The sequence below is a fragment of the Chlamydotis macqueenii genome, chromosome W (assembly GCF_036417535.1).
Source record: "Chlamydotis macqueenii isolate bChlMac1 chromosome W, bChlMac1.mat, whole genome shotgun sequence".
In the NCBI taxonomy this organism is placed as follows: Eukaryota; Metazoa; Chordata; class Aves; order Otidiformes; family Otididae; genus Chlamydotis; species Chlamydotis macqueenii.
The window spans coordinates 44,976,749-44,990,453 of NC_141592.1; the positions used below are offsets into that span (position 1 = coordinate 44,976,749).

The window sequence follows — 13,705 nt, forward strand, 5'->3', positions numbered from 1 at the left end:
TCCAGGCATTCTGCTCTCTGATCTTGATTGCTGTAAAGGAGGTGAGGAGTACCTGGTATGGTCCTTCCCACTGTGGTTCCAAGGTTTTTTCTGCAAGAGACTTTACATATACATAATCTCCAGGTTGTATATCATGCACAGGTTCATCTAGACCTCTTCCCCGGGTCCCAATTACATGCTTTCCAATTTTATTGAGCTGTTTGCTCAATGCCACCATGTAGAAAGTCATAATTTCATCCCCAGCTTGCGTAGACATTCCCCTCTGTATTCCATAGGGTCGTCCATACAGAATTTCAAAGGGGCTCAGTCCTTCCTTTGCCCTTGGTCTTGTTCGTATACGCAGAAAGGCTAAAGGGAGTGACTGAGGCCACGTCAAGTTTGCTTCTTGTCCCAATTTCACAATTTGCTGTTTGATTAAGTGGTTCATTTTCTCTACTTGGCCACTCGACTGAGGGCGGTATGGGGTATGAAGTTGCCAATCTATTCCCAAATGGTGGCTAATTTGTTGTACTATTTTTGAGACAAAATGTGGTCCTCTATCAGAGGATATGGTTGCTGGAACCCCAAAACGTGGTATTATCTCTTGTACCAACACTTTAGTTACCTCCCGAGCCTTGGCTGTCCTAGTTGGGAACGCTTCTGGCCAACCTGAAAAGGTATCAGTTAATACCAGCAAATAGCGATACCCCCCCCTTTTCTTGGAAGTTCTGTAAAATCAACCTGCCATTGTTGTCCAGGCCCATTGCCCTTCCCAATCTGGCCCATTTCTGGTTTGGAAGTATTTTTTTTGGATTAGTCTGGAGGCAAAGGTCACACTGTTGAGTCACCTGTCTCACTGTAGTAATTAGAGCCCCTTCTATTCTCACCTTCATTTTGGCCACTTGTTTTGCCTCTCTGTCCGCCAGTTCATTCCCTTTCTCCAAATCGGAGCTCACTTTCTGGTGTGCCTTAATATGCATAATTGCCACTTTCTCAGGGAGCTGGACAGCTTCTAGTAGCTTCAAAATTTCTTCTGCATGTTTGATTTTTTTTTTTTTTTTTTTTTTTTCCCCTGGGAGTTCAATAGTCCTCTTTCTTTCCAGATTGCTCCATGTGCGTGCACAACTCCGAAGGCATATTTTGAGTCCGTGTAAATGTTCACAGTTTTGCCCTGGGCCAACTCCAGGGCTCGGGTTAGGGCAATTATTTCTGCCTTCTGTGCGGAGGTGTTCAAGGGCAAAGGCCCTGACTCTATTACCTGCTGGCTGGTAGTGATGGCATATCCCGCATGTCGATTGCCATTTAAGACATAACTGCTCCCGTCTGTAAACCAGTTTTCCCCATTTTCCATGGGGCTATCCTTCAGGTCTGGGCGGCTTGCATATGTTGCTTCGATGGTTTCCAAACAGTCATGGTGCACTGGTTCTCCTGTGTTCCCACTGAGAAAAGAAGCTGGGTTGACAATGTTAGTGACCACGATTTCCACATCGTCCTGTTCTACTAATACAGCTTGATATCTCAGGAACCTTTGTGGAGAGAGCCAGTGCCCACCCTTTGCTTCCAGTACTGCTGATACTGCATGAGACACCAAAACACTCATTTTCTGGCCCAGGGTAAACTTTCGGGCTTCCTGTATGTTCAGTATCACAGCTGCAACCGCCCGTAGGCATCCAGGCCAACCCTTTGCAGTGGCGTCTAACTGCTTAGAGAGATAGGCAACTGCCCGTCGATATGGACCCAGATCTTGTGCTAATATTCCCAGGGCAATGCCCTGCTTCTCATGGGAGAAAAGAAGAAACGGCTTACTCACATCTGGGAGTCCTAAGGCCGGGGCCGACATCAACGCCTTTTTCAGTAGCTCAAAGGCTCGTTCGGTCTCTTTGTTCCACTCAAGGTGCTTCTGCTCAGTAGCTGTCAGAGCATACAGTGGTTTAACAAGCAGTCCATAATTATAGATCCACAATCGTCACCACCCGGTCATTCCCAGAAAAGTCCGTAACTCCTTTACTGTCTGAGGTCTCTGAGTCTGGCATATTGCCTCTTTGCGGGCCTGTCCCAAAGTTCTCTGCCCCGCACTAATTTCATAGCCCAAATAATTCACTTTACGTTGCATTACCTGGGCTTTCTTCTTAGAGACACGGTATCCCTGGAGTCCCAAGAAATTCAACAGACTCACCGTCCATGCCATACAGTCTTCCTCTGTTTTCGTGGCAATCAGGATATCATCTACATACTGCAACAATTTTCCTTCCCCAGATGGGGTTTCCCAGGATTCTAAGTCTTTTGCAAGCTGATTCCCAAAAATGGTAGGACTATTTTTAAATCCTTGTGGCAACACCGTCCAAGTGAGCTGGGTCTTCCGACCACTTTTAGGGTTTTCCCATTCGAACGCAAACAATTTTTGACTGGCTTCATGGAGAGGGAGGCAAAAGAAAGCATCCTTCAAATCTAAAACAGTAAACCAAATTAGTTCAGGTGTTAACACAGTCAGCAGGGTATATGGATTGGCCACTACTGGGTAGAGGTCTTCAGTTATCTTATTCACTGCCCGTAAGTCTTGGACCACCCTATACGACCCATCGGGTTTCCGAACAGGTAATATAGGGGTATTGAATTCTGACTCACACTCCTTTAATAGTCCTAACTGTAGAAATTTTTCTATCACCGGCCGGATTCCTTCTCTGTCTTCCTTCTTTAGGGGATATTGTTTAATTCTTACCGGTCGTCGGCCTTCCTTAACCTTAACTTCAACAGGTGGAGCACTTTTCGCCCTTCCAGGTACATCAGTAGCTCATACCCCCGGGTACACTTGGTTTAGGATTTCCTCATTAATTTTTCCTTCTGAGGGGAGACTGGTTAAGGTTAGACTCAATATCTGAATATATTGCTGATCTTTTACCTCCAGAGTAATTTCTCCTTTTTCAAATATAATCTTTGCTCCCAATTGTTCCAATAGATCTCTTCCCAAAAGTGCTTTTGGGGAGTTGGGCATATATAAAAATTTGTGGATACCCCATTGTTTTCCCAATTTGTATTTTAGAGGCTTACAAAAATATGCCTTTTCACTTTGGCCAGTCGCTCCTTTTACCATGACATAATCATTTCCCAGGGGCATCAAAGCTTGATTCAGAACCGAATATGTTGCCCCTGTATCTACTAAGAATTCTACTTGTTGTTGTTTTTCCCCTAGCTTAATTATAACCAGTGGATCCGCTAGGGTAGACTCCCCAGGTTCCCGTCAGTCTTCTATCACATTAGCTATCCTCGCATTCGCCGGGATCCTCCGGCCTTCTTTCTTGTTCCTTGAGCTTTCCTTTTTCCAGTGGCCAAAGCCCTTGCACATTGCACACTGATCCTTTTCCAACCCCAACCGAGGCTGATTTCGCCTACCTCTCCACTCCCCATCTCCCCGAACGACAGCCACCAACCTTCTTTGTCCCTGCCGATACCCTTCTTCTCTATTACTGAACACTCTCCAAGCCTCATCCAGCAATATCTCTAAATTCCTGCTTTCCGCAGGACGCAACTTTTGAAGCTTTCGTCTTATGTCCCCCGTAGACTGACCCAGGAACAGAGAAACTAGTTGCTGTATCCCTACCTCAGACCCTGGGTCCAGCGGCGTGCTACGACGCATCACATCCCTCAGTCGATCCAGGAATTCAGATGGAGACTCGGAAGGACCTTGTTTAATTGCATATAAGGCTGACCAATTTATAGTCTTAGGGATTGCCCGTTCCATCCCCTTCGAAATCCACTCCTGATATTCCTGCAATCTTTCCATATGTACTGACCTGTTTACCTCCCATTTCGAGTCCTGGAGGGGGAAGTGTTCCTTAACATCTCCCCCGGTAACTTTATAATAATCCTCGGCTAGATTTCCTGCCGTTTTTAAAATCAACTGCTTCTCCGTTTCAGTCATGTATTCTAATAGCAGTTGTATGTCTTTCCAGTCCGGATTATGTTGTTTTACAATGAACTGGAAATGTTTAGCCACACTTACCAGATCGCTTCTGTAATCTTTAGCAATTTTTCTCCACTCTCCCAAGTCAGCGGTGGAGAAGGGTACTTTAATTAACATTGTTCCGCCATCCGGCCCCACCGCCTCCCGGAGGGGTGCTTGTAAGATTGTCGGAGCAGATTTCTGTCTAGTACGGGAAGATACAGGGCTATCAGGGGGATTCGATGTCCCTTCCGAGTCTGCGTCCTGGTCCTGTGATCGGGGGGGGAGGTTTAAACAAATCACTTAAATCTTGTTCTGGAACCTGGCGTACTTTATCTGCTTTCGTACACCTCTGCCCAATGCTGCATGATGAACAGCACCTTTTTAACCTGCCTCCACCCCCCTTGTTCTCCCGTTCAAGTGCGAGCACCATAGGATCCTGCGGGGATATCATCCCACAGTCCCTTTGCCACTCTGGGTGATTTCGTAGGGTAAAAAAAACATATCTGCATACGACACCTCGTCCCATTTCCCTTCTCTTCTAAGAAACAACATAAGCTGCAACAAAGTATTGTAATCCAACGTTCCATTAAACGGCCACTTGACTTCACCCTCTAACTTATACAATGGCCACCACTGATTGCAATATTTAATAAGAGTCTTTTTACTTTCCGTACCTCCACCCCCAGCAATATCTTTCCAGTGGGCGAGTATGCAGCCCAGGGGGCTTTTCCTTAATATTCCCCCTTGAGTGTTACCCATTTTATATTTCCTCTGTGAGAGGGTCTCAATGAATGATTCAAATTTAGACTAACTATTTCACTCCTCCACACCACACTTACAATCAATCACTCAACCACACTCTCTTAACCATACAGCACAGGGATCCCTCATTCATACCAGCCTTTTAAAGCAGCTGCAAAATGGTTGCAAGAACAAACTCACCTACTGATGTTAAACTATCTCCAAATCCGGGTTAAAGAGGCCCGCTTACCCTTCTCCTGCTTCTCATGTACCGATCATCAGCAGGTCCGTCCTGGCTCCCAGCAATGGGATGCAGCGGTTACCTCGGACTCGCTCGATCTACCCCCAAGATCGCTAGCGGCTGCTCTATCGGTCAGCGAGTCCCCTTTGATGCTCCAAACTAACCTGGGTACCCAACCAACGGGGGCTATGCTGCACGCCAGACGTCTCTGCGCGATTTACCAGCTGCCCCAGCCACGCGTACGACTTACAGGCCCCTACCATTAAACATACCGTTTGGTCCGCGGCTTCAGGAGGTTGTTGTCTGCTCCTGCGGTGAGCGGCTGGCAGCGGAGGCTCCTCCGAGGAAAGTGCTCGGGGCGCGCCTAGGGGCGCCGCTCCGCAGTCGATCCCGCAGCCAAGCAGAGATCCTCCTGCCTGGCTCGCCAAACTGACGTGCGGAAAACGGACTCCACAATCTGTAAGATTGTAAAGTAGGTATGTTTATTCAGCGCTGGGCAGCACAGGGGGGTAGTCCCACCAAAACCGTGCGCGCCTTATGTGGCAACTCACTTTAAATTTATACAACCAAATGTTACATATACATAAAGTTTCACAATACGCCTATACATATGCATGACCTATCCCCGCTTCGTATTAAAATTAGTCCCAAGGGGTCATTTTCATAAACTCCTCCTGTCTGGGCTTGCACAGTGCCTCCTGGTGGTGGTCGTCGGGGGTCGTGGGGATGAAGGCAGGTGACTCCTCTTCGTCACCGCTAGTAACCTTCTGTTCTTGCACAAACTCAGTTATCCCTTGGCTTTCATTCAAGCTGCAGGGTCGGTTTTAGCTGGTTCTTGAAGCGACCCCCCTAGTCCTTACCGGGAACTGTCTTTCGTGAAGAACTGCAAGACTTTCTGCTTCAAATAGTTTGCACAATGGTTAGCAAATTATTAAGCAAGTAGTTAACAAAACATTAAGCACTATTTATCAACTTGATTCCTTAGGATGCACAGCAATAATTAATCAATGCCATATCTATTAAGATTTCTTTAACTCCTTCTCTCATAACCCCCTTCGGTTTTGTAGCACCACCTCTGATAATGATCTAACAGATTTTTCCAAGGCAGTTATTGATTGTTCAATTCTTACCAAGTCTTCGTCTACCGCTATTCGAAGTGATTGAAATTTCTGATTTTGTTGGACCAATGATGTTATTCCTGTGCCTGCACCTGTTGCTCCTACAGCTATCAAGGTGGCTACTGTCAAAGCCGTAAAGGTGAATGGTTCTCGTTTTTGTAAGTGGTGACTCTGGGTATTCTGGTTATTATGCACAAATTCCCCAGGGTGGTATATGATCCGGGGGATTATCATCACTTGGATGCAATATTCCTCGTATTCGTTGAACAATTTAAGAGATAAACAGGGAGTGATTCCAGTTTTGGAGCAGATCCATTTGGTGTTACGGGCTGGTATTAGCCAATCAGCAGGGGGCTTCCCTTTTAGGGAAGCTTTTATCTTGCATAATTTATTTTTCTCTGGGGGTACATTCCCAATACATCTCCCTTGTCCCGATACATGTTGCATCGTCAGGCCTGGTTTTCGACCTTCAGAATCCCATAAACATTGTATTGGGTTTGAACCATTTACCCTTTTCTGGTAGGATCATTATTATCCAAACCAAATTCAGAATGAAGGAAAGTGCTGGCCCCATGATCCCTGTCTCCTTAATTTTAATTCCAAGTTTCTGCTGCGGGAGTGACCGAATGATTTCTCTCTCCGAATGTCAGAGTTGGGTCAAAGGAGTCCGAGCTCTCGTGATAGAGGAGGTTGTATATTAATCCCCACCGTGTTACGCCTCTGCCTCCTTCGCCTACTCTTTTGCTTAGAGCAGCGAGGTTTATTATCTTCTTGGCAGCAGTTGTAGTCTTCAGGGGCGCCTCCTTTTCTTATCACCCAATCTCTGTTTATTGCAATGCATGGTGCAAAATGCTTTTACCGGTCACTAGCATGATCCCGCTTAAATAGGCCAAAGTGGGTCAGTTAAGATGACTAGGGCAAATATAAACCATGTGACACATCACTTTCCTTAAAGGATCATATATAATGAAGATTACAATTACAACTACAATTCTGATTTCAATATAGTCCTTACGTATCCATGTATTCTCCAGGTCTCCAAGTGTCGTTCTTCTGCAAAAAAAAAGGTTAACAAGCGAAGCGTCTCCGCCTTACCAATACATATTCATTGCTCAGTTCAATTTATTAGTCTCTCTTTTTCTTCAAGGTTTTAATTTCAAGGTATTCGGGTCTCCAGAGCTCTCCCACTGCTCCTCAGAGATGGGTCCTTTTACCCGGCTGGTATGGGTCCACCCCCGTTCAGCAGTCCGGATGGCGGTTTCTGTAGTAAATAAAACAAGATAAGGCCCTTCCCAGCGGGGAGTTAGTGAGGACTCCTTCCATGACCTAATTAAAACGTTATCTCCAGGTTGTATATTGTGTATTGCAATGTCCAATGGAGGCCTTTGTACTGCTAAGCCTTTATCTCGCAATTGTTTCCTCATAGACATGAGTTGGATTATGTACTGTTTCAGTTGTAAATTTTCAACCTGGGGATGATCTCGGGGAACCTCCAAATCATAAGGCATTCCATATAACATTTCGAAAGGGGAGATTCCCACATCCGTGCGAGGTTGGATTCTAATATTTAATAAGGCTAAGGGAAGGCATTTCACCCAAGATAATTTGGTCTCCATCATTAATTTGGTCAGTTGTTTCTTTATCTCACCGTTTACCCGCTCTATTTTTCCCGAACTCTGTGGGTGCCAGGGTGTATGATATTCCCACTTGGTCCCCAAAGCAGTAAAAACTTCTTTTATGATTTTTGAAGCAAAATGTGGTCCCCTATCAGAGTCAATAGTTTCAATAGAGCCATACCTAGGTATCACATTTTCAAGCAATAGTTTTGTCACCGTTTGGGCAGTGGCCCTGACTGTTGGAAATGCTTCTACAAAGTGTGTTAAATGATCTATTATTACCAACAAATATCTATACCTGCCTACTTTCGGTAGTTCGGTGAAGTCTATCTGAATTTTGGCGAAGGGTCGGTGAGCCAAATCTCTTCCCCCTAATGGTCTTTCTCTTAATTGGTGCTTGTTCACTTTTTGGCAAATTAGGCAATCTCCAATTATTCTTTTTGCTATGTTATATACCCCAATGCAAGCATATTTTATGGCAAATTGATCTACTAGTGCTTGAAACCCCCCCCCCCAGTGGGTGTTTTCATGATTCTTATAGCCATAGTTTTTGAAATGACCTCTCGTCCATCAGGAAGTTCCCATTCTCCAGATTTGACTTCCCTTGCCCCCATTCGGACTAACTTGTCTTTCTCCTGCACAGTGAAGCTGTACAGGTGGTACTCTTCCCCATGCACACAACAAAACTGATAATTAGGATTCGCACAGCTACAATGAAGTGTGCTCTTCCAACAATCCTTGCAAGGAAACTTTCTATCTTTCTTTTCCTTGAAGATCATTAAAGCCGCTCGTTTTGCTTCTTGATCTGCTAGATTGTTTCCCCTTGTCAGTGGAGTTAATCCCCTCTGATGCCCTTTTAAATGGACCACTGCTATTCCTACCAGCCTCCGTAAAGCCTGCAAAATTTCAATTATTAACTCCTGATGAACCAATCCCTTTCCCTAGGAATTTATTAAGCCTCTTTCTTCCCAAATTTTCCCAAATGTATGCACTATTCCAAAGGCATATTTGGAATCCGTATAGATGGTGCCGATTTTTCCTTCTAATAATTGTAAAGCTCTTAAAACTGCGTATAACTCGCATGCTTGAGCTGACCAACTGGGACTCAGGGGCCCTGATTCTATTACCTTAAATGTTTTTGCATTAATTATCGCATATCCTGATTTTCTTTTCCCCTCTATTACCCGGGAAGATCCATCTACAAAAAGTTTTTCCCCATCCTCTAGCTCTTCTTCCTCCAAATCTGGTCTAATTTTGGCTTGTTCTTCAATAGTATGTAAACATTCATGAGTTATTTCTTCTAATGGTTCCCCATACAGGAACTGTGCTGGGTTTTGTAATCCAGTAACCTCAAGCTCAAGCTTAGGTGAAGATATCAAAATACCTTCATATTTTAGGAGCCTAGCATCGGTAATCCATTTTTCAGCTTTTTGTTGTAAAATCCCTCTAATATTATGGGATGATAACACCTTCAATTCTCCCCCAAAGGTAATTTTATGTGCTTCCTCTACTAGCAAAGCTGCCGCTACAATAGCCTGTAGGCAGATAGGCCACCCTCTGCTTACGGGGTCTAATAGTTTAGAAAGATATCCTACAGGCTTTCTTTTTCCTGCCCATTCCTGCGCTAACACCCCATATGCTGTGCCCTCATCCACATTAATAAATAGATAGAATGGTTTCTTTACGTCGGGCAAACTTAGAACAGGGGCATTCAGCAGGTCTGTTTTTAAAGAATCTAATTGCTTCTCATCATCCTCAGACCACTTCAAAAGACCATCCTTAGTTATTTTTGCATACAGGAATTTCACCTTTTTACTATAATCTTCAATCCACTGTTTACAGTATCCCAAAAGACCCAGCAACTGTCTAATTTGTCTCTTAGTTTTTGGAGCCGGCAATGACAGTATGCCTTGCACCCCTTCTGGATCTAACCTCTTGGTTCCTTTACTTAGTCTACGACCAAGATATTTTACTTCCTTCTCAACAAACTGCAGTTTCGATTTCGAGACCTCTAGACCCTGTAAGCTTAAGAAATTTAGCAACCTAATACTGTCTTTTCTAACCGCTTCTTCATCGCTGCCAGCCAATAATAAATCATCCACATATTGGACGAGGGTTACCCCCTCCCTGTCCTGGTTTTGGCAGGGATGGAGTTAATTTTCCCTCTCAGTAGCTGGTATGTTTTGGATTTCGTGTGTGAAGAATGTTCATAAACACCCTGATGATACCAGTTGTTGTGAATGAGACCAAGGACACCGTCCTGCTTTCCAAGTCTCGCTAATTTGCAGATGCAGGAAGCTGGGAGAAAGACAGACAGAATAATTGATCCAAACTGGCCAAAGAGAGTATTCCATGCAATAAATGTCATGCTCAGTATATAAGTGGGGGCAGGCGAGTGTGGGTATCTGCCTTCCTGGCATCCATCCTTCCTGCTTGTTTTTGCTGGCATCGTTCCCCCTACCTTGCTGGCTCCCTTTTGCTCCTTTGCTTGCTGCTCGGTTTTGTTTCCGTGATCGCTGCTCGGGACGGGCTGTATCGGTCATTGGGACATCGGGTGGTGAGAAAACACATATTGTTCACTTTGTATATTTTTAATATCCTTATATTCTGTTATTATTGCAGTTTTCCCTTTTATTTTAGTAAATTGTCTTTATCTCAACCCACGAGCTCTCCTTCCTTCCCAATTCTCTCCCCCATCCCCCTGGGGAGGGGGAGAGTGAGCAAGAAACTGTGTGGTGATTTGGGCTAAACCATCACACTCCCCTAGTTCGAATTCCTGTAGTATTTGTTCTAATGCTTGCCCAAACAAATTGGGAGATTCCATGAAACCCTGGGGTAAAACCGTCCACCGTAATTGCTGTCTCCTGTGAGTGTCCGGATCTTCCCACTCAAAGGCAAAATAATCCCTGCATTCCTTCTTTAAGGGGCATGCCCAAAATGCGTCCTTTAAATCAATTACACTATACCACTGATCATTGGGGCCCAACTGGCTTAAAAGTGTATGGGGGTTTGCTACTACTGGAAACCTGGTCACTGTTCATTTATTAATTTCCCGCAAATCATGCACTAATCTGTATGTCCCATCGGGCTTCTTTAAGGGCAGGATGTGAGTATTGAAAGGGGACATACAGGGTTCCAATATTCCCTTCTCGATTAGTCTCTGAATTTCGGGTTTTAATCCCTGTTTCCCTTCCATCGATAAGGGATATTGTTTTACTCTCACTGGTATCTCCGGATTTCTTATTGTTACCGAAAAAGGTTCAATATCTAATTTTTCCTATGGTTTCTGGAGTATACCATGCCTCAGGGTTTATTTTCTCCTCATCGGCTGTCCGTAAAGGACACAATTTTATTCTTAGCTCATCTTTTACAACTTCTAAATTAATCCCTAATTCTATCATTAAATCTCTACCCAACAACAAGTTGTAGTCTGCCTCTGGCACTAGCAGCAGAGACCCTACCCCTAATTTAGAATCACTTTCCAGGACTACTTTCTTTATGATGGGAACCCTAAAGGGCTCCCCTTTTGCTCCAATTACTTCTACTTTCTCCGAGGATATCTTACACCCTCGGGGTAGCTTTTGAACAGTGGATCTCTCTGCTCCAGAGTCCACTAGGAACTCTATTTCTTGTTGCTGGGGACCTACTTTTAATTTTATCAAGGGCTCAGTTTTCTCCCGGGTCCCCAGCAGATAGAGCCCCTGGCCCCTCTAATCTTCTTTAAACATTCTCTCATCCATCATCCTCTTCCTACAATCCTTCTTAATATGTCCCGTCTTCCCACAATAGAAACAGGTCCTCGTTTCCTTCTCCCTTCCCTGGTCCCTACTTTCCTTTCCAGAGGGTCCCGATGGGTTAAGGTTCGTATTCCGTCTGGGCAGAGGACCTCTCTGTCCTTCCCTTACTGCTGCAACCAAAAGCCTAGCTTGTTTCTTCTGAGTTTCTTCCTCTCTCCGAACATAAACCTTCTGCGCCTCCCGGAGTAACTCATCTAATCCCCAGTCCTCCATCTTTTCTAATTTCTTCCAGATATCCGACGTGCGGAAAACGGACTCCACAATCTGTAAGATTGTAAAGTAGGTATGTTTATTCAGCGCTGGGCAGCACAGGGGGGTAGTCCCACCAAAACCGTGCGCGCCTTACGTGGCAACTCACTTTAAATTTATGCAACCAAGTGTTACATATACATAAAGTTTCACAATATGCCTATACATATGCATGACCTATCCCCGCTTCATATTAAAATTAGTCCCAAGGGGTCATTTTCATAAACTCCTCCTGTCTGGGCTTGCGCAGTGCCTCCTGGTGGTGGTCGTCGGGGGTCGTGGGGATGAAGGCAGGTGACTCCTCTTCGTCACCGCTAGTAACCTTCTGTTCTTGCACAAACTCAGTTATCCCTTGGCTTTCATTCAAGCTGCAGGGTCGGTTTTAGCTGGTTCTTGAAGCGACCCCCCTAGTCCTTACCAGGAACTGTCTTTCGTGAAGAATTGCAAGACTTTCTGCTTCAAATAGTTTGCACAATGGTTAGCAAATTATTAAGCAAGTAGTTAGCAAAACATTAAGCACTATTTATCAACTTGATTCCTTAGGATGCACAGCAATAATTAATCAATGTCATATCTATTAAAATTTCTTTAACTCCTTCTCTCAGTCCCCCCTTTTCTAGAAAATTAGTAAATTCTTTTACTGTATTTAATTTAATTCTAGTATAGTGTTTCTCTATCTAGCATTTTTTCAAAATATTTGTTAGACTCAAGCCTTTGTTGTAATTGGTTTCTTTTCCATTCACTGTAGGAATCTCCTGTATTCTTAAAACACCACAAGCCGCATCGAATTGCTATACAAAGGATTATGGATAAAAGGATGATTGCTGTTATTGTAACAAACAATTGTTTTAACCATGTTAAATTTGGCAGCCAGGAGGTTAACTTCTCCCAGAGTTCGGAAAAACTCCAAGAGGTGTCATCTTGTGTTACCTCATGTAGGATCTTTGCTTGCCTCCTGATCTCCTGGAGGTCGTCGGTAATCCGCCCACTCTGGTCTACATACATACAGCAGTCAAGGTTGATTACTGTGCATACTCCTCCTTGTGAGGCCAATAATAAATCTAAGGCCATGCGATTCTGTGATATTATCTTTGATAACCCAGTCACCACTTCTTGGAGTGCAAGAATAGCATCTATTGTTCTGTTCTCTATTATTTCTATTACAGCTGAAATATTTACTATGGCCTTTTCCAATTCGCTAACCCCTAGAGATGGGATCAGCCACCGCACAAAGCTATGAAAACCCGTTGGCCTTTCTATTAGGGGATTGTTTGTCCTCCGGCTCCTAATTGAATTGATTCCCCGTTTTCTCCTTACGGGACTCCGTGTTGTTTTGTCAATAATAGTGATGTTGGGGACCAGACCGCCTAAAGTACAGGCTCCTCGCCATCCTAGAGGCAGAGTCTTACGGGCCACTGTGCCACACAACCAGTACCATCCTGTTCCCAGTGGAACCGGAAGACCAGTATAATTAAACGATTGAAATACTGGGTCAATATTCGTCATGTTCAATGAGATAGTTTTGTTACAATTTAGATACTCCCCAACAAACGTACCGTTTCCCGAGCTTACCAGGCAGCGGTCTCCTGAGGTATTGGTTACTATTGTGTTTATTTCCAACTCCCAGCCCCACGTGGCTTGAGTATCTTTACTAAGAGTGGTACTTTCCCAAAAGAATCTATTTGTCCAGGAGACATTCAATGACAATGGGATACCTATTAAAGGCACTCCATGACCAGAATGCCTTGGCATTTGGATACAAACCCAACAATCGGTCTTGTTTAAGATTTTAGTGATGTTTTGAGTCAGCTGAACATACAAATTCCCTTGCCAAGCAGCTATGTTCATCATTTGTAGATTTACCAGGATTACACAAACCTTAATCCACATTCTACCTTCTCAGTTTAAGCTTTAGGGGTCCCTGAACTTCAGAAGTCCAGAGTTTTTGTGGTGCCTTTTTTACCCTAGTGTGGTGTATCCAGGCATTCTGCTCTCTGATCTTGATTGCTGTAAAGGAGGTG

The 13,705-nt window shown here is 44.3% G+C and overlaps 1 protein-coding gene across 1 annotated transcript; it reads right to left on the reverse strand.

Annotated features, from left to right (window-relative positions):
- Nucleotides 1–12,341: 12,341 nt before the first annotated feature.
- Nucleotides 12,342–13,190, reverse strand: LOC147596734 (endogenous retrovirus group V member 2 Env polyprotein-like). The gene has a single exon (XM_086769628.1). The coding sequence runs from the start codon at nucleotides 13,188–13,190 to the stop codon at nucleotides 12,342–12,344; it is 849 nt and encodes a 282-aa protein (XP_086625754.1).
- Between the last annotated feature and the right edge of the window lie 515 nt (nucleotides 13,191–13,705).